Raw genomic sequence first — 27,067 nt, forward strand, 5'->3', positions numbered from 1 at the left:
CATGATTTTTTATTGATAGCCCATTATGTTGCTCGACCACAAGAAGATGTGAAATAAGTTCAGAATACTTTTTGAATCCCATCTCTCGATATTGCTGCTACAGGAGCATATTCAAGGCATGAAAAGTGGTGAAAGTTTTCTCCAGCATATCATGATGAAAAAGATAATCACCACATAATTTCAATTGGAAAATAATTCTAAACATAGCAGAATTTACTCACTGATAAATTTAAAATTTTGTAGCCTTAAATGAGTCAAATCATAACGTGCCCGTGGAAGAACGACCATCTTAAGGTGGCCATATCTATCTTTCAAATTACTCCACAGTATACGTGGATCTTTAATTGTGAGATTCCATTGTCAAGCCTTCATCAATGTGATGGCATAGAAATATCATTGCTTTGGCACGGTCTTGCTTTGATGCCTATTTTTATCCCTGATTGTGTCTGCCAGACCCATCGTATCAAGATGAATTTCAACATCAAACACCCAAGACATGTAGCTTTTGCCCGATATATCCAGGGCTACAAATTCAAGTTTAGAAAGATTGATATTTTTTTTTTTTTAAAAGTTCGTACCTTTGATATTTTCAAAGTATTTGCTCAGGTTGACAGAGTCTCGTGTTAATAACGTGTTATAAAATAAAGACTATAAATTAAATTAATCAAAGACAAGTATAGAGAGAGACTGATATATTATTCAATTTCAAACTGATGTACATAATGAACTGAGATCTCTTCTATTTATAGAAGAAAGAAAATAGTTGCCACGCTTTTTAGGAAGCAGAAGTAGCAAAGGAATATCGCTATCGTGGGAAAAAAAGAAAAATGCTGGATAGGAAGCTCTATTTGATCGAAGGATTGTAAATATGCAGTTAGAAATAATCCAGCCAACTGCAAGATTTTTCATGAATCAACTGCGAGACTTTCTTGAGTTGATTGTAAGTTGTTTGCATAAGTTGTTCACAAATTCCTTGTTGTAAGAAGTTACAAATTATTTTATTGAGTTGATTGTAAAGTGTCTACAATAGCTGGTTGCTGATAAACTTCAACAAAGTAGTAAATGAATAATCTTGTTCTGTTTAACGAAATAATAAATGAACATAGACAGTATAATATTTTCGTTAATTAGTGGAGTTTTAAAGCATACAAGTGACATTGAGGAAGCAAAACCGAGTGAGTTCCTGTTAGTAACCAAACTAGCAAATGCTTGGAACGTCATTACTTTCGAGGAAGTGAAGAACACTATATTCAGCTATTAGTACAGTTTACTATGCCGGAAACCCCAAATCACTTGCAAGGGTTGTAGTCGGAGAAAGCTTATGGGGGAGAGCGTAAGGGTTCGATTGATATTTAAGGAGCGGCACATTCTCAGCGAATTACAGGAGAAATCAGAGGGTCTGAGGCATAGTTGGTTCCTTCTCAAACCCCAACAGCACAGAACCATCTATGACCTCTCCTCTTCTGTTCTACACACTTTTCAGCTCCATCACTCTTGTCCTCATGGCCTTCTCCTCTCTGTATGTTTCATAACTTTTTTATTTCTTTTTAATTTTGGGATAGTGTTTCCTTCAATTTTGTTTTTTTTATTGTTGTTGATTCAATTACTGTTTTTTGTTGCTTAGTTCCGGTGTCTACTTTTGGCTTTGTGTTCTTGCTTTATCAGCTTCAACACTTCGGTCCAAACACCTATTTTATAAAATAAGGCTCTAACACCTAAAAGTGTTCTTCAGCATTGTTTATTAGCTACTTTCTCTATTTCATTGAGCACCTACGCACTGCTAATTTTGCCCACTGAGGTGTAGGCATATGGAGACATCACCTACTTCCTCCATTCCATTTATATGACCCTATTTTCTTTTTAGTCTGTTACAAAAAGAATGACCCCTTCTAAATTTAGATTCAATTTAACTTAAACTTTCCATTTTACTCTTAATAATAAACTTTTATAGTCATAAAGATGTTATGACATGGTTAAGACCATAAGTTTCAAAAGCCTTATATGCACACAAATATTATGTCATGTTTAAGATCACAAGTTTTAAAGGTCTTTATTTTTTTTCTTAAACTTCGTACCCAGTCAAATAGGTTCACATAAATTAAAACGGGAGTAAGCACCTTTTTTGTTTTACTGATGGGGCTGAAATTCTGGTGTCTCGTGGTCTTTCATTAACCACTAGGCCACATCCTTTGGTGCTTGGCTTGTTTGGTGCTTGGCTTGTTACATTTGTTGATCGAGCCTCTGGCTACGAATTAACATTTCTATTCTCTTGCAGCTGACATCACATTATTTAAGTACTGGCTCACTTTCTTGTCATATACTTGCAGATGGATGGCTTTGTCTTGCCCCCTTTTGAATCAACTTGTATCTTGAAGGATAATTCTATAGTCAGGTTTTGCTTAATTGCCGCTTTGCATCTATTAATATCATCGTTATTATTATTACTATTATTCATAAAAATTATGTTCTCAAAACTTGTACACTAGTGTGAAGAAGAAAGGAGGTGTTTTAGCCATTGAAGGAAATGATACACCTAATATAGCTGAGAATATCAGAATTGTTGAGAAGCAACCAGTAAACACTGGACAATTGCTGTTGGCGAACGAGGAGGAGTTTGACAATGAATCTGGAGGTTATGAGAGTGAAGAGCCCGAAGATGAGTATGAAGACAAGGAAGAAGGAGCTGACCCAGTAAAACATACTAGTGCACATCTGGAAAATGCTTTGGGTTGTAACGTGATCTCCAAGAAAAGAAAGGCATCGGAAACACTTCCTAGCTCGAAGTAATTTCTTCATCACTTGTTTGGTGATTCTGATTTGCCCATACTTTGGCTTTAATTTGTAAGGCTCACAATTGATTTCTTGAACTTCAGGAAGAAGAAGCATTATTCTGAAGTTGCAGAGGAGGTTGTTGAACAGACCAAGAAAGCTCAACAAGATCTCACAGGCAAGAAGAGTCTTTGCAAGCAAAAGAAGGTAGCTGATCCGGATAGCAAAGATGTGGATAATAACAAAGGAAGTGCTGAAAGTAGCAAGGTTAATGACAGCATTTGCGGCATGAAGAGGTACGGCTATTGATATCTGTAATCTCATTCTTTGAGTGATTACAGTTTATTTTAGGATATTATTGCTTTATTTGGTCAGTTTCTGCCAATTTCTTGATGTATTTGCTTTGGAAGCCTTACTGTGGTCATTACGTACGGTACATTCCTTCCCACAGCACCACTTAGTTGAGGATTTATTCCTTTCCACTGCTACCATTTTGGCCTCAATCATTGAAGGGGTTGCTTGTCTTGTTTCCATTTCGGTGTGTATTTCTTTGCCCATGTATTTTCTTTGCTTGTTTTTGTGTCTCAGTTAAGTGTTGCTCGCCTCTTGTACGGAGTATGGATTTTGGTGTTTGAACATATGGAACAAGATAGTAGGAAATAATACAACATTAGAGCCGCATTGAATGATAGCCTGAATACCCCATCTTTCCTTGTTGGGCATCTTGTAAGAGTTAAGTTTATCTTTGTCCATCTTCTGCTGGTGAAAATCTTGAATTTATTTTCTCCATAATGAATCCAAGTAATTTGCCCCTAATCTGATATTTGCTTGCGGTGGCTTGACAACTTAATCTTATTGATAAAAAGTGCAAGATCCCGGAAAATTTATATTTAAAGTTGTAATATCTCTTCTGATGACTTAGGCATTTCCAAGTGCATCTTGTTCTGTTTTTATGCATGCAGAGATGTCCAATATCTTGTTAGGTTACTGAACATTTCTTCTGTTTCTATAGAAATAACAAGTTTCAAGAGAAAGGCGTGGAGAATGTGGAGGAAATCCCCAAGCCTGAGCGTGTTAAAAAGGTACATTATTACAGCTTTTATCATTTAATCGAGAAATTGGCAGCAAATAGTCCTATAGTTGGTGGAGCTATTTCAGAAAATTGTGTGAAACTGTGTATCCACTATATTAGGTGTTACTTGAAAGTGACATTTGTTCTTGTCACAAACTCACCTGACATGATCAGATGTTATAGTGCGTATCAGATTTGTTGGTTAGTATAGTTGAATATTCTTCTACTCATACTACCAGATAGTCTGTCTTACAAATAGTTTCACTTAAATATTAGCGCGAATCGCTTTTTTCAATTTTCCTTCGGAAGATTTGCTTAAAGATCTTTTAGTGCTGAGATATTGATTCTTCTTTCTGTCAGGGCCCTAGTAGAAGTGCTCGGAGACAATATGCGAAAAGGCAATGGTTGCAAGAAATGATCAAAATTTACAAGCAGCATGCAGCTTCCGAATCAGAGGGACCTGTAAGTAATTATAAGATGCAGATTTGCCAGCTATTATTTTCATGGGGTATTATATTTGCTCAGTGCAATTTTGCAGCAAAAGGGGAAGGAATTGCAGGCTAATGCTGGAAGAAGAGCTGGTAAACTGCATTCAAAGTGGCATGTTGATGGTGAGACTGATGGCAGACCAAGGGGACGTGTGAGTAGTGAGATACCGAGAAGTACTTCTATCACTTTTGCTTCTGCTTCATGTATTGGAAACTTATATCATAGACTCTGCAGGGGAATTGGAAGCAGCAGCAAAATAAAGCTAAAAATCAAGAAGTGATTGGCCAACCAAAAGGACTTGTGAGTAATCAGACTCACACAAATGTTTCAATTCTTCTGCCTAGTCTCATTTGTGTTGACAAAGCACTGTCTCATATGTAGCTACACTGGAAGCAATTGCGCGAAGAAGATAAGGGTAGAAATACAAACAGACAAGAGCAGACGAATGAAAATAGCACTTTGTGTGAAAAACCAGGTCAACACAGTGATGTGGAGGATGAAGTTGTTCCAGGTTGTTCGTTTATTTATGACTCAGTTCTCTCTTTTCCCCCTTCTTTGTCATACTCTCTGTCTCTCCCTCCCAACTTTTCAGGTGGAAGACTTTCCTACCAGTTTTTAAAATATTAATTTGGGTTAACCACTTCTTTCACTATGGTGTCAGTCTTGCATTCTTTAATAAGGAAGAACTCTAGAGTCTAAAAATCTTCTGGTTGATGCAGATCAAGCTTTGCAGCAGGATCAAGTGCAAGAGGTAGGTTCGGCCATAGTTTGTATTATGATGTTCTGCCTACTGATTTCTCTTGAATTTCTATATATAATTCAAAGCAAGAGTTCTAGATACCAAGCTAGCGTTTGGCCATAAATTCCCAAATTTGTTTTGAAAAATCTGATTTGGGTGAAATTTGGTTTGAAGATGAAAATGTGTTCGGACATCTGTTTTCAAAACATATTTCACTTTTAAAAAAAAAAATATGAAACATGACTTATACCCACAAGTTCTTAAAACTATCACAAATACCCAACAGTACCTTCATCAATAACATTCATTATCATTATCACAAACCATAGTCCTGAACATAAATAAATTTGGTACAAAATTATCATTTTTATCATGAACTACATAATACACTATCAGATGACCGAGAAGACGAAGCAACATTGTTACAAAATAATAAATGGTGGGCTCTTTTATAAAATACAAAAGTTTGGGGCAAATTTTAAAAAATGTAATAGTAATATTTTGGGCCAACAAGTTGGTTTTGGGATTTGGGTTTTGGGAATTTGCCAAAATATGGATAAAATTTATGAACAAACATGTATTTGCCAAAATATTTTGGCAAAATCTATGGCCAAACGGGTCCCAAAAGTAGAGTTGTCAAGTATAGAATTTTTCTAGAATGTCATTTTGAGATTCACCATCCAAGCTTAACAGAGATGCTAATATAAGGAGAAAACAGTTGGGTAACACAATATCTTTATGCATTATGTGGACTATTTGGTTGGAAGAAATACAAGATGTTTTGAAGGAAAAAAAGCAGCAGCGCATGACAGACGTTTACAGAGTTTTTTCTTTTGGTGTAAGGATAAGGAGATGGAAGATCTGAATCAACTTTTTGATATTTTGGATTCTATGAATTTGATGTAGATGCCGACCCCAACTTGTTTAGAATTGAGGCAAAGTTGTTGCTCCTTTTGTGCACACTTGTTGTATCTCTTGGTACCCATTAATGAAACTTTACTTTACAACAACAACAACATACCCAGTATTATCCCACTAATGAAATTTTACTTTATCCACAAAAAAAAAAAAAGAAAGAAAGAAAGAAAGAAATGAGATGCTAATATGCTTTACGTTTTTTTTTTTGATAAGGTAAATGCAAACCACATAAGGGATGTAAATCGCACTAGGTAGACCCTGTGTGACAGGCTTAACCCAGAAGGTATTGAGGGAGGAATCGATCCCAGGTGGTCAACCGTATGAATGACCGCCCTCCAAACCAATTGGGCAATCCCGAAGGGTTAATATGCTTTACGTTATCTAGGGGTTAGTGTATGATTAGCTCTAAGTTGCGCCATAAAGGAATCCGTGAGTGGGGAAGAATCCTCGCTGGAAATGGTCATGAACCATTTAAGATTTCTCCTTTATACAGGAGTTTAAGCTACAACAACATACCCAGTATTATCCTACACCGTGGGGTCTGGGGAGGTTAGTGTGTACGCAGACCTTACCCCTACCTTGTGAGGATAGAGAGGCTGTTTCCTATAGACCCTCGACTCAGGATATTATAAGTATCACATTAATGAAAATATAGGAAAAAAAGGGACAGTATCAAAAAGCCATATAAAAGCAGAATAAAATAAGACATTAAAGTGATCAACAATGAAAGAAAATAACGGTTAGTCATAAAAACCTACTACCAACAAAAAACGAGACTGCGTGCCAATACTAATGTTATGAACACTCTACACTACCTACTCTACTACCTTAATTCTCGACCTCCAAACCTTCCTATCAAGGGTTATGTCCTCGGTTAGCTGAAGCTGCGCCATGTCTTGCCTAATCACCTCTCCCCACCTCTTCTTTGGCCTACCTCTACCTCTCCGTAGGCCTTGCAATGTCAACCTCCTCACCGGGGCGTCTATGACTCCTCCTCACATGACTAAACCACCTAAGCCGCTCTTCCCGCATCTTGTCCTCAATAGAGGCCACACCCACCTTATCGCGAATAACCTCATTTCTGATCCTATCTAACCTGGTGTGCCCACATATCCATCTCAACATCCTCATCTCTGCTACCTTCATCTTCTGGACATGAGCAATCTTGACTGGCCAACACTCAGCCCCATACAACATCGTTGGTCTGACCACCACTCTGTAGAACTTACCCTTAAGTTTCGGTGGCACCTTCTTGTCACACAGAACACCGGAAGCGAGTCTCCATTTCATCCATCCCGCCCCAATACGATGTGCGACATCTTCATCAATCTCCCCATCCCCCTGAATAATAGACTCGAGGTACTTAAAACTCCCTCTCCTAGGGATGACCTGTGAGTCCAGCCTTACCTCCCCTTCCCCTCATAGAGTCTCGCCACTGAACTTACACTCCAAGTATTTTGTCTTGGTCCTGCTCAACTTGAAACCTTTAGATTCCAGGGTCTGACTCCATACCTCTAATTGCGCGTTCACACCGTCTCTCGTCTCGTCAATCAATACAATATCATCTGCAAATAGCATGCACCACGGCACTTCCCCTTGGATGTGGCGCGTCAGTATGTCCATCACCAGAGCAAACAAAAACGGGTTGAGTGCTGATCCCTGATGCAACCCCATCATAACCGAAAAATGGTCCGAGTCACCCTCACCGTCCTCACTCGAGTTTTTACTCCATCATACATGTCCTTAATCAACCTAACGTAGGCAACAGGTACACCTCTAGCCTCCAAACATCTCCACAAAACCTCCCTCGGAACTTTATCGTACACCTTTTCTAAGTCGATGAACACCATATGCAAGTCCTTATTTCTCTCCCTATACTGCTCCATCATTCTCCTAACAAGGTGGATGGCTTCTGTAGTCGAACGCCTCGGCATAAACCCAAATTGGTTCTCGGAAATAGTCACACTCCTTCTCACCCTTAGCTCTACCACTCTCTCCCAGACTTTCATAGTATGGCTAAGCAGCTTGATACCCCGATAATTATTGCAATTTTGGATATCACCTTTGTTCTTGTATACAGGAATCATCGTGCTCCACCTCCCCTCTTCGGGCATCTTCGTTCTAAAAATAAAATTAAATAACCTAGTGAGCCACTCCAAGCCCGCCTTGCCCACACTCTTCCAAAACTCCACCGGGATTTCATCCGGCCCGGTCGCTTTGCCCCTGCCCATCTTACGCATGGCACCCTATGAAATAAAAAAAAATAGTATTAAATAAGGAAATCAACTATATTTGGTTATCTCAAGTTGTTTCTAGTAAGATGCATCGAGATAACTCTATTTGTAGAGGTACTCGTGCTGAGTGAACTTGAATTTACATCCTTTGCGTGAGTGAATCTCTATGTATTATTGTGTTTAGTGCAATCCCTGATCTTAATGCTAATTGGATTAGTAAACTGCGTCTTTTCGCAAATAGATATTTCGTCACTTCTTGAAGCTCGTCTTGTCAAAAATGGTACTTCAGACTCTGTAGCAGGACTTTCTGGTTGGCCCAGCGAAAGTCCTGCTACAAACGAATCAAATCCAGTTCTAAGCGCTAGTGATAAGAAAACTGATGGCCCAGCTATAGGTAAATATTTTTGTTATTCCACTGCTTATATAGCGGAGTTAGTTGGAGGGGATTTCATTAGATCCAAGTTAGTTATCCTTTCCATATGAGCCATTATAATTTGACTGTTTCTACGTATCAAAAAAAATAAAAAAATTGACTATTTGTGGAATTGACCCGTGGAAAACAAAAACATTCTGTTCATAAAGGTGTTAGACGATGCTTTCTGTCAAGTCCTTTGATGATTAGCCGTTAGTGAATTATAAATTCGTTGGTTGTTGAATTTCCTAACTAGATGTTGACTATGTTTTAATGCAATTTGCAGAAAATGGAGTAAACCTCTGGAATGAGACTATAAAGGCGAATATGGGACAGTTCCATAAGGGGAGCTCTGGGAAGAGCTCATGGTCACATAAAACCTTGAGAGGCAGTGCTCTTGGTCCTAGAATGGCCTTTCGAAGATCTAACAAGGAAATATGAGATGAAGCAAAACTTGTATATATTGTTATTTACTCTCGGAATTTTAGCTGAATGAAGAGTGCGAACTCCGTTTTGGCAGGTATCTGGGGAAAGTTGCTGCTTATAGTAGCAGCAAGTTAGTGGTCTTAACGCATTGCCCCGTGGTTAGTGTTATCTGTAAGTCTATCCATTTCAAAAAAATGTTCCATATGTAGCTTGCCGAAAACTTGAGTTTCTTTCCAAAACTGGTTTGAGCTTTTGGTGTAAAGAAATTCTAGCCTGTGTATGCTTTAGCATTGTTTCCTAGCATTGAGTCAACTCACTGAAAAGGGGATGTGATAGCCAAGAGTTGAGCAGCAAACTAATCAAGTAAGGAATTCCAGAACGAGGAACAAGGATTATAGTAGAAAAGAACAAAGGAATCCTATAAACTCACCAAGAGACGCAAAAGAACGCAAGAAAGACTGAATTCAAAAGCATTTTAGACCTTAACAATCATGCCCAACCTAGCTAAGGAGTACAAAGACTAAAGAATGTTTCAAAAGAGTAATCATACTGAATAAATTGAAAAAAGAGAGGCACTGTTTAAAAAATAAAGTGAGTTAGTAAGAGGTAAAACGAGCTGGAGTAATGTTGTAAAGCAAAGAGCGATTAAACCAAAGATTATTCAGTGAGTTGTAAATAGCTAATTAGCCATAAAGACAACCTAATGACAAAAATGAGAGCGAGTTGTAAAGAGATAATTAGCCATAACGATAACTTTGGGCTCCAATGATCTCTCACCGGTCATATATATGTGATTATGGCTATACAACTACGATGCTTCAAATTATCCAAAAGCTCATCAACTTGTGCGAGAGATGTAAAGTAATGTCATTAACTGCATGATAAGTGTCTTTAGACAAATATACATACATAGATATATTCTTCAATTTAATTTGTTCCATCTCTTAAATTTAAAAAAATATATTCAGGACAAACAACTGATATGAGTAAGTTTTTCCATTATCATAATTGAGGAATTTATATAGTGAAGAATTGAAGATGATGCCCTAATTAAGTGACTTCCTCTTTTTTCCCCTTTCATACAATGGTTAAAAAGTGGTCATTTTTTGTGACGGGATTAACATGATCATGGCTAATTAGCCATAACCACAACTATTTAACCTTCCCAATCAGTTAAATTAAATAGTCCAATCAGTTAATAGCGGGATTGTTACACAAATAGCCGGCTGTGATGACCCAAAATGTCATCTTTAAATTTAACAAGTAATTCTGTGTTCTAAGACCTCAAAAAGCACCATTTATCATTCCTCGACTTGCGTGCGCAGTCCGTACAATTTTTCGAAAAGTTTTTATGTGAAAAATGGATTAAAATGTGAAATAGAGCTTTAAAAACTCAACTGAGTTGACTTTAGTCAACTTTTTGAGCAAACGGACCCGGATCAGTATTTTGACAATTCTGCTAGGTTTGTATCGTGATTTGGGACTTGGGCGTATGCCCGGAATCGAATTCCGAGGTCCCTAGCTCGAGATATGGAATTTTGATGAAAAATTAAAAGCTTGAAAGTTTAATGATTTTTAAGAAATTACTGATATTGGATTTATTGACCTCGAGTCCGTATTTTGGTTCCGGAGCCCGGTGTAGGTCCACTATAATATTTATGACTTGTCTGCCGAATTTGGTGAGAATCGAAGTTGATTTGACGTGAGTCAGACGTTTGGTTGTAAAAATATAAGTTTTAAAGTTTTCTTGGAAATTTCCTTTGATTTGGTGTCCGATTCGTAGTTCTTGGTATTATTTTGGCGATTTGATCGCGCGAGCAAGTTCGTATGATGTTTTAGGACTTGGGTGCATGTTTGGTTTGGAGCCCCGAGGGCTCGGGTTGGTTTCGGGTGGTTAACAGATCATTTTCGGACTTAGGAAATCTGGTTTTCTGCAGACTTCAGACTTCTGGTGTGTTCTTCTTCGCGTTAGCAAAGGTACTCTCGCGAACGCGAAGAGCAAATTGGGGCTGGCACGTTTTGTGCTTTGCGTTCGCGACATAGTGACCGCGTTCGCAAAGGCTTGAGGTTCAAAGCTTCTCGTTCGCAACCGAAGCCTCGCGTTCGCGAAGGGAAATAGGCTGTCCAGGATTATTGCCTTCACGTTCGCGAAGGGCATCTCGCGTTCGCGAAGGCCAAGCTAGGCAAGCTTCGCGTTCGCGAAGTAGCCCTCGTATTCGCGAAGTGTAAAATGGGACAACACAAATTTGTGCTTCGCGAACGCGAGGCACTGACCGCATTCGCGAAGGGTAAAAGTCCCAGAAACAGAACTTAAGTTCTGGAAAATGGGATTCGTCCCATTTTCAACCCTTTTCTATTTTTGAGCTCGGATAAGGCGATTTTTGGGCGATTTTCACGGGAAAAACATTGGGGTAAGTGTTCCTTATCCTATATTGATTATATTTCATGATTTCATACTCATTTATATCATGAATCCGTGAATTTATGGAAGAAAAATCATATTTTTATAAAATCTTTCAAAAATAAAAATTTAAGATTTGAAGGTCCATTTGACATCAGAATTGGATAATTTTTGTATGGTTGGACTCGTCTCGGAATGAGTGTCCGAATTTCGTAAGTTTTTCCGGGATTTGAGATGTGGGTCCCACTGCCGAATATTTTAATGAATTTCAGATTTTTATCCGAAAAATTTGTAAATTCATATGGAATTAATTCCTATGATTCGTATTGAGTATATCGAGTTGTTTGTGAATAGATTTGAAGATTTTGGAGATAAATTTAAAAGAAAAAGCTGTGGTCGAGTAATTGATTGGAATTTACAAATCGAGGTAAGTGTCGTGGTTAACCTTGACTTAAGGGAATAGAACCCTTAAATTATTTGTTATGTGAAATGCATGTGAACGACGTATATGGGAGGTAATGAGTGTCTATACGCTGTCAAATTAATTGTTTGCCTGCTTACTTGAAAAATCATAAATTGTTTAAATCATGAATTAATTATTATAATAATTATTTCTCTCCTATTCTTTGTCAAATATTAATTCTTGAATTCCTGCATTAATTGTTACATGCTATTTGAATTATGTGCCTTAATTGTTATTTGACATTTAGCATATTAAATACTAAACCGCATATTTTCTCTCTGATTTCCATAATAATTTGCTATTTGCCTTTGTTTGTTTCATAATTAAATCATAATTATTGTATGTTTGTTGTCTTATAATTTTATATTAATTGTTGTATTTATTGGGAAAATTTCTTCTATAAGAATTGATAAATGAAAATATTGGAGGAGCGGGTTGCACGCCGCAACATAATTAATTATAATGAATATATTGGAGGATCGGGTTACACGCCGCAACAGACTTATTAAAAAGTCCATATTGGAGGATCGGGTTGCACGTCGCAACAAACTTATTTAAAAGTCGACATACATATTTATATATTGGGGGATCGGGTTGCACGCTGCAACAGACTTGATTAAAATGAATATATTGGAGGAGCGGGTTGCACGCCGCAATAGAACTGAATGTGAATATATTGTGAGAGCGGGTTGCACGCTGCAACAGAATTGAATGCGAATATATTGTGAGAGCGGGTTGCACGTTGCAACAGAATTGATAAAAATGATAATTGGTTATGACTGCTGAGTTGGCTTCAATTATTATAAATGAGTTACCTGATTTGTTTATATTATTATTGTTATTACTAATATTGTGTACAAGTAGTGTAAGTGACCCGCCTTAGCCTCATCACTACTTCGTCGAGGTTAGGCTCAGCACTTACCAGTACATGGAGTCGGTTGTACTGATACTACACTCTACACTTTTTGTGCAGATTTCGGAGTTGGTCCCAGCGGCGTGCCATAGACTTGTTCGGATTTCAGCTACTCGGATGAGACTTGAGGTATAACTGCATGGCGTCCGCAGTTCTGAAGTCCTCGTCTATTTTACTTTAGCTGTGTGTTTATTTTCAGACAGCTTTATTTTATTCAGACCTTTATTTGTATTATTCTAGAAGCTCGTGCACTTGTGACACCAATTCTGGGATGGTATTTAGACACCGTTATTTTTATGAATTATTTCACTATATTTCAAACTTTACTTCCGCATTTGTTCTTTGATTATTAATAAATTTAAAAATTATTTTAAAAATAGATAATAATATTCTAACGTTGGCTTGCCTAGCAAGTGAAATGTTAGGTGCCATCACGGTCCGAAGGTGGGAATTTCGGGTCGTGACACCGACCATATTAATTATTTATATTTTTTTAGCCATATACATAGATTATACATTGATTATACATTATTATACACATGTACTCCATAAATTTTACATATATTATACATTTATCGACTATTTTTAGTTTAAGTGGTAGGGTGGGTGTCTATACGAGGAACTCGGGAGCAAAGGCGGATACAAGAAGTTGTACCGATTGACCAAGGTGAGGAAGAGGAAGGCCTGTGACTTGGATCAGGTAAAGTGTATTAAAGACGAGGACGACAAAGTATTGATAGACGAGGCGCATATTAGACGCAGATGACAGACGTACTTTCATAGACTGTTGAACGAGGAGTGAGACAGAAGTATTGTGCTGGGTGAGTTGGAGCACTCCGAGAGTCGGTGGGATTTTGGGTACTGTAGGTGTATTAGGGTGGAGGAGGTGGAAGGGGCTATGCGCAAGATGAATAGGGATAGAGCGACGGGGCCAGACGAAATCCTAGTAGAATTTTGGAAGAACGTGGGTCGAGCAAGCTTGGAGTGTCTCACTGGGTGTTTAATGTCATTTTAAGACAAAAATTATGCCCGAGGAATGGAGGTGGAGTGCGATGGTTCCGTCGTACAAGAACAAGGGTGATATCCAAAATTGCAGCAATTATAAGGGTATAAAGTTGTTGAGCCATACGATGAAGATTTGGGAGAGGCTGGTGAAGGTCAGGATGAGGAGGAGCGTATCTATTTCCGAAAATTAGTTCGGATTCATGCAGAGGCGCTCGACTACGGAAGCTATTCATCTAGTGAGGAGATTAGTGAAGCAGTATCGGGAAAGAAAAAAGGACTTGCACATGGTGTTTATCGATCTTGAAAAAACGTACAATAAAGTGCCAAGGGAAGTTTTGTGGAGGTGTGTGGAGGTTAGTGGCATTCCTGTAGCATACACTAGGGTGATTAAGGATATGTACAATGGTGCTAAGCCTCAGATGGGGACGGTGGGAGGGGACTCAGAGCACTTTCCAGTTGTGACGGTGCTGCACCAGGGATCGACTCTTAGCCCGTTTTTATTTGCCTTGACGATGGACGTGCTGACGCGGCACACACAGGGTGAAGTGCCATGGTGCATGCTATTTGTCGATGATATAGTGTTGATCGACGAGACGTGAAGCGGGGTCAACACAAGGTTGGAGGTTTTGAGGCAGACCTTGGAGTTTAAAGGTTTAGGTTTTGAGGCAAACCTTGGAGTTTAAAGGTTTAAAGTTGAGCAGGACTAAGACAGAATATTTAGAGTGCAAATTTAGTGACGGGGCTCATGAGTCACACGTGGATGTGAAGCTTGATACTCAAGTTATCCCCAAGAAAGATAGTTTCATGTATCTCGGGTATATTATCCAGGGTAACGGAGAAATTGACGAGGATGTCGCACATCGTATTGGAGCGGGATGGATGAAATGAAGGCTTGCGTCCAGCGGCTTATGTGATAAGAATGTGCCGCCAAGACTTAAAAGTAAATTCTATATAGTGGTGGTTCGAACAACTATGCTTTATTGGTGGAGTGTTGGCCAATTAAGAACTCACATGTGCAGAAGATGAAAGTAGTAGAAATGAGGATGTTGAGATGGTGAGTTAGTATACCAGGAGAGATAAGACTAGGAATGAAGCTATTCGGGACAAAGTGGGAGTGGCCTCCGTGGAGGACAAGATGCAGGAGTCGAGGTTGAGATGGTTTGAGCATGTAAAGAGGAGAAGCATTGATGCTCCTGTCAGGAGGTGTGAGAGGCTGACCATGGCGGGTTTGAGAAGAGGCCGAGGTAGGCCAATAAAGTATTAGGGAGAGGTGATTAGACATGATATGGCGCGACTTCAGCTTACTGAGGACATAACCCTTGATAGGAAGGTATGGAGGTCGAGGATTACGGTAGAAGGGTAGTAGGTAGTTGTAAGTTTCTCCTTTTCCTACTAGTTTCTTTAGTAGCACTTAGGTTCGTGTATATGCCTAAGTAGATCATTACTTCGTCATGTGATTTAGTTCGCCTCTACTATCGTATTCCCTGGTGTTAGTGTTTAGTACTACTAATTCCCCTCCCCCCTTTATTTTTTTATTTTTATTTTTATTTTTATTTTTTATTTTTTATTATTATTATTTTCCCCCCTCGTCTTTTTCCTCTTCTCACTCTTTCTAAGCCGATGGTCTATTGGAAATAACCTCTCTACCTTCAGTAGGTAGGGGTAAGGTCTGCGTACGCACTACTCTCCCCAGACCTCACTTGTGAAAATATACTGGGTTTGTTGTTGGTGGATGGCTATTTGGGTTAATCCCAATTCGGAATTTTTACCTACGTATACTATATTATGAACTTATTTACCCTTTCTAAAGAGGTTATCACTTGATTACATTAGCATATACAATTTACCATTTATATACAAAGTAGCTTAGAATTCATTTTTTTCCTTTAATTTTCTACTCCAATTTAACCCCATTTCAATCTCTTTAAGTTTCGGCTTTGTAATTCAATTTTAGATTCATAAGATTACTGTTTTTATAATTTCGAAACTTTGGGCATAAAAAATCTCAAACTCGATAAATGGAGTCCTTTGCTTGGTTCAGAATTTCGAAACAACATTGCTTTTTAAGCTTGATATATATATATATATATATATATATATATATATATATATATATATATATATATATATATAGCATCCAGCAGAAAACTTCATCAATTCAGTGCGCTTGACGAAGTAATAGAGATGAATAGATCAAAATGTGAAGCAGATGAAAAGAAACATCACATTTAAATTAACTAGGCATATCCTAGATTCAACCCGTTAGGAAATTATTATTTATTTGGATTGAGTGTTATTTCAAATAATTTAGAATATTCTTTGGAGTTTATATCTCAATTTTGAGAGAATTTGGTGAAGATTCGAGGTGATTTTGGTTGAAATTTCAGATTGAATCTCGAAAAAGAAGACATAAGCAAATTATATATATTTTGTATGTCGGGTGTAGAAACAACATACAAAATATATCCAACTAACATAATTGTATATAAATTATATGTGAATTGTAGTTTTTGACCGGAATTCTATACAAAAAAAAATTATTTTTAAGTTATAGATAATTTGTAGATAAATTATAATTTTGACCGAATTTGTATATATTTTGTAAAAAAATATTAGTTACGTCCGTAAATAAGAAAACTTAGACAAAAACTGATAAATAAGTTTAAAATCTTGTATATATACGAAAAAGTACCAATTCTTAATCCACGGCCCTAAAACCAAGCCCACCCAAAATTAAAAATAAAAAAATAGCCGTTACAAAAGCCAGAAGCGTCTAAAGCTCACCGGTTCATCCTACCTTCCCAATCAGTTAAATTAAATCCAATTTTCAAAACTAATCCAACGCCCTAAAACCAAGCCCACCAAAAAAAAAAAAAAAAAAAAAAACTAGCCGTTACAAAAGCCAGATGCGTCTAAAGCTCACCGGTTCATCTTTTTTCTCCCTTTCCTGTGATCACTGAATGCTACAAGCAGAAAAAATACCCTAGCAAATCCTAAAAACCCTAACTCCGATCAACTTTTCAGCAACAATTACATTGCTCTTTTGATGGATTCAAACGGCAAATCCATTAGACTTACGCCTAAAAAATGCTCCAAAAATTCAGAGAATCTGAACCCCAATGTGGAACAACACAGTCCTTATTTGTCAAAATCTTCTAAATCACTATCAATGGCAAAATCGGCGAAGAAACCCCAAAATTCAGTATCCAGAAACCCTAACGCAAATCAATTGGCTTCGCCTTCTCCCAAAAACAAAATTCGTCAAAGGAAGTTTGTGATCGCAAAGAAGAAGAAGTATAATAGTGATATTGTGAACCCTTCAGTGGCTTGTTGTAAGTGTAATAAGGCTGGTGGTGGTGAGAAAAAGAAGTGCCTTTGTGTTGCTTATGAGAGCCTCAGGGCTTCTCAAGAAGAGTTTTTCAAGAATCGCTGTGGAAATGAACACGAAGAAAGTGAAATAGAGAAGTTGGATAATGTAAATGGGGCTGAAATTGGCAATGAAGAAGGAATGAGTAACGAGTCCTTGACTCAAAGCATTGAGACTGTGGAACTGGGTGATCGTTGTGTGGCTGACGAAATGGAGGAAAGGGCAAACGAGGATGTGGGTTCGGGTGAAAGGAGCGGTGGAACTATAAAGAGGAGGAGGGAGAGGTTGCTGGAAGAAGCAAGACAAAGTGTATCTGAATCGGGAAAAGTGATGCATTTAGTTAAGGCTTTTGAGAAGCTTCTTTCGATACCAAAAACAAAGGAGTGTGAAGGGGAAAAGGAAACAGAAGATTCTGGAAAGGGACAAAAAAGGGCATTGCCTGGCTTACAACCTTCGAAGATTCCTGCGACACAGATGTCTTCTTCTTTGTTTTGTCCATCAGATTTTTTCCTCACCTCTGAGAGTTTAGGCTTGGATTCACGTCGTGCCTCCTCATTGGATAGCAGCCACGGAAGGTTAGTTCTTGAAACATTAAGTTACTTGTCAACCTATTGCAACCCTCTTCCTTTAACTGAGCTTGTATTTAGTGGATTTATATAACTGATTCCTATTAGTTTAGGATTGAGATGTAACTTTTGCTTGTTGGTTGTGCATTTATTCCTCATTTGAGTGCTGGAAATAGATCATCTTTTTTTCTTTTCATAGCTTCAGTATTTCAAGCAGGACTTCAGGTGGTGGTCGAAGGAGCAGACACAATGTAAGGATATTCTTATTATCAATCATTATTAGATGGAGAGGAAATCATGTTGATCTCTATACTCTTATTTTCATTCTTAATGCTGCAGAGCGCTGAATCATCAGGCACATTTACTAGAAGAAACTGGAAGAGAAGGCAGCTCAAAGCGACCTCACAAAAGCCCTTCAAACTTAGAACTGAGGTTCGTGAGTTGTGTGTTTGCTTGATCCAATCTTGGTTAATTGATTGCTTCTTGTGCAACTATGACCAAATATTCAGTTGCAATATATTTGGTTGACATGCGCTGGCTGCTACCGCAAATAGTGATATACACAGATTGGACACTGAAAGATGGATTGAATCCCATTTTGCTAAAAGAAAATCAGAATGTTGGTCGTTAAATAGTGCACAATGGAAAAAAAAAATCTATTTAAGTGATAACAATAAGTTGAGATTAATTTTTAGTCATGTTAGTACGTTTACTTTAGGTCCAATTTTGGCTAGGTTTTTTTTGGTCTTGTTAGAGATTTATATGCTAGTAGAAAATGTTGTGAACTTTTAGTGTTAGAGAAACTAATTATTGAGTATAATATTGGACCGAGATGACTTAGTGGAGTGACATGGCTGTCGAGGATTCATAGAGCTGACACCCACTTGCTTGGGGTTGAGGCATAGTAGTTGTTGTTGAAATCTCTCTGTTGATATTTGTAATGGTCATTGTTCCCTTATCACAAATAGTGGGACCTATTCTTTTATCCACTAGTTTATTGTGTCCCTTCGGCACTGAGATGCATCAGTATCTGCTTTTTCAGTTTAGGATGTCATGTTGAATCCAATTAATCATTTACCAGTTTACTTAAGGAGTTGCTTAGATTGACTATTGCTGCAGGAAAGGGGAAAATGTAAGGAGGAAGAATTTTTAGAGAAGGTGCAACAAATGGCGGAGGAAGAGGAGAAACAGCGGATACCAGTTGCACAAGGCCTTCCATGGACAACAGATGAGCCAGAGGTAGTGTAAGCTTTTCACTATTGTCATTTCCAACCATTAAGGAATTTCAATGTGAATGAATTGATGTAAAACTTATCAAAATTAACTATGCCGGAAACTTTAAAAGGGAATGCATCTTGTTGATCTCATATTTTGGAGACTGGACTCGTTTGAACCAAAATCAAAGAGAAATTAAAGCAAAATGTTATTGAAGTTCATGTTATTACCTCTCTCACTATGCACAAATCTTTTGCACTTGGGATTATACTTAAGCCTGTTACGAAAAGAAAACTGAATTACTCCGTTTTCAACTTTTCAGTGTTTGCCAAAGCCTCCTGTAAAAGAGAGCACAAGGCCAGTTGATCTGGTGCTGCACAGTGATATTAGGGCAGTTGAACGTGCTGAGTTTGACCATCAGGTAAACTTTGTTTATTCTTTATTGACTTGGTCATGCATGTTTAAATTAATTTCTCTCAGTGAAAGGGCAGCTTTAATTTCTTATAAAATGCTGCCATGAGTATCTGAATTTTTTTACTCATCGAGAATATTTCATATGAAACATGTAAATGTTATGTATGTCCTTGTAAAGAGATTCTCAAAGCAAGTGCTCCAATAAGAGGAGTGAGGACCCCAGCAAATTTCTTCAAGTGAAAGTGCTAGTTTTAAAATCTTGTTCGAAGTTGTGTTTCACTAGGAAAGCATGTGAAATTCTTGGAGTTTTTGGCCAATATTGTCCCTTATCTTTGAGGGTAGGTCTATTTTGGTTCCTCAAATATAGCCATGATAAGTCTATTTTGGTCTCTCAAATATAGTCCTGAGCATATTTTGTCCCTTTAGTATGCTAAAGTCGAGCACCTTTAGTCTCACTCACACAATGTGTTCAGAAACTAACGGTGTTACCCAACTCTGATTCATGAAGCAAATCTTCTGCTCTGAAGCAAAACGTTTACTCTCCTTTTATTGGATAACGCAAATTATCGTTTTAATTCCTCATAAATATCCCCTTTTGTATATTTTTTGTATATATATATATATATATATATATATATATATATATATATATATATATATATATATACATTTTGTATGTTAATATACAAAAATTATACAAATTTTATACTTTTTCCGCTACCAGATGTAAATAGTTTCTGGCACGGGTTAAAAGTGATAATACAACCTGGTTATTCGTTTGCTTTAATAATATGCCTAGAAGTGATCCTGGCAGCTCTTTTTTTTTTTTCAAAATTTAACTTTTCTTTTTGGAAAAATCAACCTAAATTCTTAAATGTATATATATGCAAAAAAATATACAAATTTTATAAATTTTTTTGGCTATTATTTTTACAACGGCTATACAGTGTCATTTTCTCATTGAAAATTGGCACAAAAAGGGATATTTTCAAGGTCAAAATTTTAGAAGACATTATCTAAAAATGAGGAATTAAAGTGATAATTTACGTTATCCAATAAAAGGAGAGGAAACATTTTGCTTCAGAGCAGAAGATTTGCTTCATAAATCAGAGTGGGTAACACCGTTAGTTTTTGAACATATTGTGTCAGTGAGACTAAAGGCACTTTAGCATACTTAAGGGACTAAATATGCTCAGGGTTATATTTGAGGGACCAAAATAGACCTACCATAAGGGACCTGCCATAAGGGACAATATTGGTAAAAAACTCAAATGCTTGCATGACTCTTTCATTACTCTTTTAGAGGCACAGTACCTTATGTTCGTGGTTTCTCCATGGTTCAGGTGGCAGAAAAATTGAGCCTTTTTGAACAATACAAGATGGAAAGAGAGAGACAACAGAGGGTAAGCCAAGCAAATATTCTGGGATGAAATTACGTATATGTATTTTTGCACTTACATTCTTGTTATCTTGTGTTTGTTTGATTACTTTCTCTAGATGGCCGAGGAAGAAGAAATTAGGAGGCTGAGAAAGGAACTTGTTCCAAAAGCTCAACCAATGCCCTACTTTGACAGACCTTTCATTCCTACAAGGTAATCAGTTTCCAACTTTAACTTTATGTATGTACCTTACAAAATGTTGCTTCTTCTAATAAGAATATACAAGCTTTCGTTAAGCATTACTTCTAAATAGGAAATTTGGTGGTCTACGTTAGGTCAATGCAATTATCATTGTTATTCCACTGCTTATATAGCGGAGTTAGTTGGAGGGGATTTCATTAGATCCAAGTTAGTTTTCCCCTTTCCATTTGAGCCATTATAATTTTACTGTTTGTGGAATTGACCCGTGGAAAACAAACACATTCTGTTCATAAAGGTGTGAGACAATGTTTTCTGTTCACTCCTTTGATGATTAGTCAATACTGAATTATAAATTCATTGGGTGTTGAATTTCACAACTAGATGTTGACTATGTTTTAATGTTATTTGCAGAAAATGGAGGAGTAAACCTCTGGGAACAACTCAGTGAGACTATAAAGGCCAAGATTGGGACAGTTACATAATAAAAGTAGCTGGGGTAAGGGGAGCTCTGGGAAGAGCTCATGGTCACATAGAACTTTGAGAGGCAGTGGTCTTGGTCCTAGTATGGGCCTTTCAAAGATCTAAAAAGGAAATATGAGATGAAGCAAAACTTGTATATATTGTTTTTTACGCTCGAAATTTTTTAGCTGATTGAAGAGGGTGAACTCCGTCTTGGCAGGTATAAGGGGAAAGAAGCTGCTTATTGTAGCAGCAAGTTAGTGATCTTAACGCATTCCCCAGTAAATTTTGCTAGTGTTATCTACAAGTCCATCCATTTCAAAAATTGTTCCATATGTAGCTTGCCAAAACTTGTTTACCTTTCTTGTATCAAAAATTGTTCCATATGTAGCTTGCCAAAACTTGTTTACCTTTCTTGTATTGTACTGCCAAGTTTCTGCCCAAAACTGGTTTGAGCTTTTGGTGTAAAGAAATTCTAGCCTGTGTATGCTTTAGCATTATTTCCTAGCATTGAGTCAACTCACTGAAAAGGGGATGTGATAGCTAAGAGTTGGGCAGCAAACTAATCAAAAGGGGGGATGTGCCTTGCAAAAGCATTTGAGACCTGGTATGCATTGAAGAAAGCCATAAGGAAAGAATTTGCACCTAGTCACTCATCCCAAAGACTTCAACAATCATGCCCAACCTACCTAAGGAGTTCGTAAGCATATACTCTTCGTGGAGGAATAAAGGGAGAGCAAGTTGATAACCTTAAAGTGAAAAAAGAGAGGTAATGTTTAAAAATGAAAATGAATTAGTAAGAGGTAGCGGAGGCCGATTCTAAGTTACTAACATCCTGCATTGTTGGTGAGGCAGTTACACCACGGAGAATGGCACAACAGTAGAGGAAATCAAGAAAATTGTTGATAATAGAGGAGTGGTTGTTAAAAACTGTTATAGAGAGGCGAACAAGGTAGCAGACAAGTTAGCAACACTAAGTCACAGACATCGTCAACACATTTTCTTTACAAACTTAGAAGGACTACCAAATCAGGTTAGAGGTCTAATTCAGCTAGACAGATGGGAGTTGGCTTCATTCAGGATCAAGCAACTTAAGGCAGCAGCGATACAGTTCGAGCCACCATGAGTACAATCTATGGCTAGTTTGTCTGTTCTTTTTATGGCGTTGTTAATTCTCGCAGCTCTGAACAGGGATTGGTATGCCAATCTCCAAATTACAGTGAGGATAGCATTATAGGGTAAAATTGGTTTATATTAAATGCTCGAATGATGGCGTGATACGTGGAACCAGAGACAGACGAAAGATAAGTCGATTGAAAATCAAGACCGAGGACAACAACTTCGGTTGGTACCGGGAGGATCCAAGAGAACGCGGCCAACGAAAACAAAATAATGTTTGCCACCAAATGACATTTAATGAAGAATATTCCTCAGTATTAAATATGCAGCCGTTGCAGAGAATTTTGGCATTCATTGTCTGACATTACATATTCATTAATGGCCCCCTTTATTATTGACATTTAAGATGGGCTTGATACTAGGATCTTTCCCTAGGTATAGCTATAATTAGAGACTTCAGCAACCATTGTAACACACAAAATCTCTGGCAAAACTTATGCTACACATTATTCTTAAGCTAAATAATATAGCTTTATTTTCTGTCTAATATTATTCTTATTGCTGTTTTCGGAAGCCTTGCTCCTGGAATTACGCTGCTTGCTATTTCTTTCGATTTCAACGCTAAATTTTATTTTTTATTTAATTTATTTATCATTTTGGGATCAAATCAGTTCGTTTGTCTATAAACTATGCAACAAATTCAACTGTACCGTTTTACGGTTAAGCAGTTTGGCGCCCACAGTGGGGCTTAGACAACTGCGTAATTGAGTTGATCCTTGCATCTATTACTAACTTGTTTGATTCTTTGTTTCATAGCAAAAACCGGGGAAAAAAAATGGCAGCTAACGATGTCAACATCACACACAACGTTGAGGCACAAGAAAATCTACCTCAACATGAGGATTCGATCAGTGACACCTACAACGAGGGGGGCGTAGCAATTCTGGTCCTTCGCGGGCGATATCCCCGACATGTACGGGAGACAACTCCTGATGACGCTGAGGACGAGCACGTTGCGAAAACAGTAAGGATCTTGAGAGAGCAACAAAAGGCCATCATGGGCCATCTTTCAAGGCAAGACCAGGCCATGGCGGAACTAAAGCGGGCATTGTCAGGTACTTCCAACAATGCGAATGGAAGAGGCCCTGTTCCTCCCGGCGCTCCCCCAAAACAAATAACTCAAAGAGTTGATAACAATACCCCGAGAGATGAGGTTGGCTTCGACGGAGCTGGGGGGATCGACAACGGATCCGGTAACAACAACGACAACGATCCCTTCAAAATTGAACTCATGAGATTCATGAGGGAAATAAACGAGCGGATGGATCAGAATGCGAAAGAGTTCCATGCTCGAATAGACCAAATTCCCGGCGCACCACCAATGTTGAAGGGCCCAGACTCTAAGAAGTACATCTAATTGCCGTTCAAACCAAGCGCATCACCAGAATTAATTCCGAAACGGTTCAAAATGCCTGACATACCGAAGTATGATGGGACTTCAAACCCTCAGGAGCACATCACAACTTATACAACGGCGGAGAAAGGAAACGACTTGGCCCAACATGAGATTGAGTTGGTCATGCTGAAGAAATTGGAGAAACCCTCATGAAGGGGGCCTTGACATGGTATTCACTCCTACCCGAACACTCAATAGATTCCTTTGAGATGCTCGCAGAATCTTTCATCAAGGACCATGCCGTGGCCAGGAAGGTCCATGCCCGGAAGGCGGACATATTCAGAATTTTGCAAGAAGAGTCCGAATTGCTGCGTAAGTTCGTAATCAGTTTCCAAAAAGAAGGGATGATGTTACCGGTCGTGCTAGATGAATGGACAGCTGAGGCATTTATTAGGGATTAAACCCGAGGAGCTCTGACGCCTCCCCAAAGCCGAAAGAAAGCATGCCCGTATTCCAAGCAACTACTTGGGCGGATGCCCATAATCGTTATGAATCAAAGATAAGGGTAGAAGATGATCAACTCGGGTTTCCGGCATCAACAAAGGGTCGGGATCGAGAAAAGAACATGAATAAATCAAAAGATGATTTTGATGCAGATCAGCGATCTTCTAAGGGTCAATTCTTGCCCAATGATAGGGGCGAAAGACGCGACAACAAAGGGTTCTGGTCAGCGGATATGTTCACCCCCGATAGAAGAACTGACTGCGGCCGAAACAACAGGTCGTTGTAGGACAAAAAGGCATTGGGTTCCCGGGATTCCACTTATCCCATGCTGTCAGAGTATAATTTCAATGTTAGCATAGTGGGGCTGGTATCGACAATGAAAAACATCATGGAAGCACGGTTCCGGAGGCCGATGAGATCCGATCCCAGCCAGAGGGATCTTAATTTATGGTGCGAATTTCATGGGACTCATGACCACCGAGCTGGGGACTGTCGACATCTACGCGATGAGGTTGCAACGCTGCTGAAGAACAACCATCTCAGGGAATTCTTAAGCGATCGAACTAAGAACAATTACGGCCGCAACCGAGATAACGCAGAACCCTCGAAGATAGGGGAAGACCTTCATCGACTAACTATCAACATGATTTTCGGGGGGAACGAGATCAACGGTATGACTTTCTCGGCAACCAAGAAGGCAAAGTTATCAGTGACTTATAGCAAGAGACTCCGGGAAGTCACCGAAGACGACATCACCTTCACGGAAGAAGACGCTGATGGACTTCTTCTGCCGCACAACGATGCCCTGGTAATTTCTCTTAATGTTCTAGATTTCAAGATTAAACGTGTTTTGGTTGACCCAGGATGTTCAGCCAACATCATTCAATGGAAGTTACTGGAACAAGCCAAACTTACCGGAAGCATCATTCCGGCAACAAAGCTCCTCGTCGGGTTCAACTTAGCGAGTGTGATAACCCAGGGGGAGATCTTGCTGCTCACGGATGCCGAAGGTGTTACGAAGACCAACTTATTTGAAGCGGTGGATGGCTACATGGGCTATAACATAATTCTCGACAGACCGTGGCTATATGAGATGAAGGCCGTACCATCGACAAATCACCAACTTCTGAAATTCCCAACTCCAGAGGGAATTAAACAAATAAGAGGAGATCAACATGCAACAAGGGAAATGAACGCGATATCGGTTTCCAACAGTAAAGGGAAGGAACTCAACACATAGCAATTACAGGAACCGACACCTGCTCCCGAATCGAGCGAAGATGACAAAGGGGATGAGTCGTCGAAATCCCACCAAGTACCAAGATATTTTCAGGTACCGGAAGAAACAGACGGGATCAAGTCCACGGCAGAAGAACTCGAACAAGTGGCTTTGTTCGAAAAATTCCTGGAGAGAAAATTTCACTTGGGGACACGACTCAACCCCGAGCTCAGGTCAGGATTTGATTTCCTTAAAACTAACGTTGATTTTTTTGCATGGTCACATGCAGATATGACAGGTATCCCACTAGAAGTGGCCGTGCACAAGCCACGCCTGGACCCAAGCATCCCACCTGTAAGGAAGAAGAAGCGCCTCAATAGCCGATGTCAGAAACAGATTTGTTAAAGAGGAGGTAACTCGGTTACTTGACATCAGTTCAATCCGGGAGGTAAAGTATCCCGACTGGCTAACTAATGTAGTTGTAGTTCCGAAAAAGAATAACAAATTTTGAATGTGTATAGATTATAAGGACTTGAATAAGGCATGCCCGAAAGACTCTTTCCCACTGCCTAACATCGATCAAATGATTGACGCCACGACCGGACACGAGTTAATGAGTTTTCTCGATGCCTATTCCGGGTACAATCAAATTAAGATGAACCGGAGGATCAGGAAAAAATTTCATTCATAACGACTTTGGCACATATTGTTACAATGTGATACCCTTCGGGTTTAAAAACACCGAAGCCACTTATCAGAGGCTCATGAACAAGATGTTAGAAAAATAAATAGGTAAAACAATGGAAGTATATATAAATGATATGCTTGTCAAGTCTTTGAATGTAGGTGACCATTTAAAACACCTCGAGGAAACCTTCGATATCCTAAGGAAGCACAACATGAAGCTCAACCCCGAATAATGCGCGTTCGGAGTTAGCTCCGATAAATTCTTGGGTTTCTTGGTGTCACAAAGAAGGATCGATGTAAATCTCGATAAGATCAAAGCCATCGAGGACATCCCAGACCAGTTGTCAAGTGTGAAAGAATTCCAGAGGCTAACCGAAAGTCTAGAGGCCAACTTCTTCCACCGGCGGGTCTCTGGCGTAGTGATGTCCAGAATCTTCTGAACCCATCGGTCTAGGCCTTCAACCCCTTGGTGGTGTCCACCGAGTAGCTCAAATAATCAAAGAAAAAGGGCTAGCAATGACATGAAACAACTTTTATTCGGAGAAAGAGATTGACTTTGAACTTACGTGAATGATTTCAGGATTCGGGGAAAGATGGAGTTGTGGCAGGGATGATATCCCCAGTAGCAATGATGATGAATCTCTCCATCCATCCACGGTCATTGTTATCATCCATGGCGGTCTCCCTCATTTCCAAGCAC

The 27,067-nt window shown here is 38.7% G+C and overlaps 3 protein-coding genes across 6 annotated transcripts; all 3 read left to right on the plus strand.

The window, feature by feature from the left end:
- Positions 1-1,145: 1,145 nt before the first annotated feature.
- Positions 1,146-9,359, plus strand: LOC104085343 (coilin-like). Of its 3 annotated transcripts, none has more exons than XM_009589350.4 (11): positions 1,146-1,519; positions 2,328-2,392; positions 2,487-2,783; positions 2,874-3,065; positions 3,782-3,851; positions 4,202-4,303; positions 4,380-4,481; positions 4,565-4,630; positions 4,712-4,841; positions 5,050-5,081; positions 8,920-9,359. In XM_009589350.4, the coding sequence occupies exons 1-11, from the start codon at positions 1,322-1,324 to the stop codon at positions 8,929-8,931; spliced, it is 1,266 nt and encodes a 421-aa protein (XP_009587645.1). In that variant the 5' UTR covers positions 1,146-1,321; the 3' UTR covers positions 8,932-9,359. The 3 variants fall into 3 exon arrangements, with proteins under 3 accessions (XP_009587645.1, XP_070052186.1, XP_070052187.1); XM_070196085.1 differs by lacking the exon at positions 8,920-9,359 and adding an exon at positions 5,701-5,730 and having other exon boundaries at positions 5,050-5,180; XM_070196086.1 differs by lacking the exon at positions 8,920-9,359 and adding an exon at positions 5,701-5,730 and having other exon boundaries at positions 4,401-4,481; positions 5,050-5,180.
- Positions 9,360-16,887: 7,528 nt separating this feature from the next.
- Positions 16,888-21,850, plus strand: LOC117272960 (microtubule-destabilizing protein 60-like). 2 transcript variants are annotated; one of them, XM_070196087.1, is made up of 8 exons: positions 16,888-17,783; positions 17,974-18,025; positions 18,114-18,206; positions 18,894-19,013; positions 19,312-19,410; positions 20,747-20,806; positions 20,901-20,995; positions 21,395-21,850. In XM_070196087.1, the coding sequence occupies exons 1-8, from the start codon at positions 16,888-16,890 to the stop codon at positions 21,429-21,431; spliced, it is 1,452 nt and encodes a 483-aa protein (XP_070052188.1). In that variant the 3' UTR covers positions 21,432-21,850. The 2 variants fall into 2 exon arrangements, with proteins under 2 accessions (XP_070052188.1, XP_033509088.1); XM_033653197.2 differs by lacking the exon at positions 21,395-21,850 and having other exon boundaries at positions 20,901-20,999.
- A 3,284-nt stretch (positions 21,851-25,134) lies between these two features.
- LOC138905576 (uncharacterized) lies at positions 25,135-25,701 on the plus strand. Its single transcript, XM_070194098.1, has one exon. The coding sequence runs from the start codon at positions 25,135-25,137 to the stop codon at positions 25,699-25,701; it is 567 nt and encodes a 188-aa protein (XP_070050199.1).
- Positions 25,702-27,067: the final 1,366 nt, after the last annotated feature.

The sequence above is a fragment of the Nicotiana tomentosiformis genome, chromosome 2 (genome assembly GCF_000390325.3).
Source record: "Nicotiana tomentosiformis chromosome 2, ASM39032v3, whole genome shotgun sequence".
Classification (NCBI taxonomy): Eukaryota; Viridiplantae; Streptophyta; class Magnoliopsida; order Solanales; family Solanaceae; genus Nicotiana; species Nicotiana tomentosiformis.

What these genes read in the sequence shown, in the direction of transcription:
- LOC104085343 (XM_070196085.1), top strand. Translation starts at nt 1,322, where the DNA reads ATGGGGGAGAGCGTAAGGGTTCGATTGATATTTAAGGAGCGGCACATT. An exon ending in GAAACACTTCCTAGCTCGAA is followed by an intron (nt 2,784 to 2,873) that starts GTAATTTCTTCA and finishes CTTGAACTTCAG; the next exon opens with GAAGAAGAAGCATTATTCTG. An exon ending in GGAGGATGAAGTTGTTCCAG is followed by an intron (nt 4,842 to 5,049) that starts GTTGTTCGTTTA and finishes TGGTTGATGCAG; the next exon opens with ATCAAGCTTTGCAGCAGGAT.
- LOC117272960 (XM_070196087.1), top strand. Translation starts at nt 16,888, where the DNA reads ATGGATTCAAACGGCAAATCCATTAGACTTACGCCTAAAAAATGCTCC. An exon ending in TTGGATAGCAGCCACGGAAG is followed by an intron (nt 17,784 to 17,973) that starts GTTAGTTCTTGA and finishes TTCTTTTCATAG; the next exon opens with CTTCAGTATTTCAAGCAGGA. An exon ending in CCTTCAAACTTAGAACTGAG is followed by an intron (nt 18,207 to 18,893) that starts GTTCGTGAGTTG and finishes CTATTGCTGCAG; the next exon opens with GAAAGGGGAAAATGTAAGGA.
- LOC138905576 (XM_070194098.1), top strand. Translation starts at nt 25,135, where the DNA reads ATGACTTTCTCGGCAACCAAGAAGGCAAAGTTATCAGTGACTTATAGC.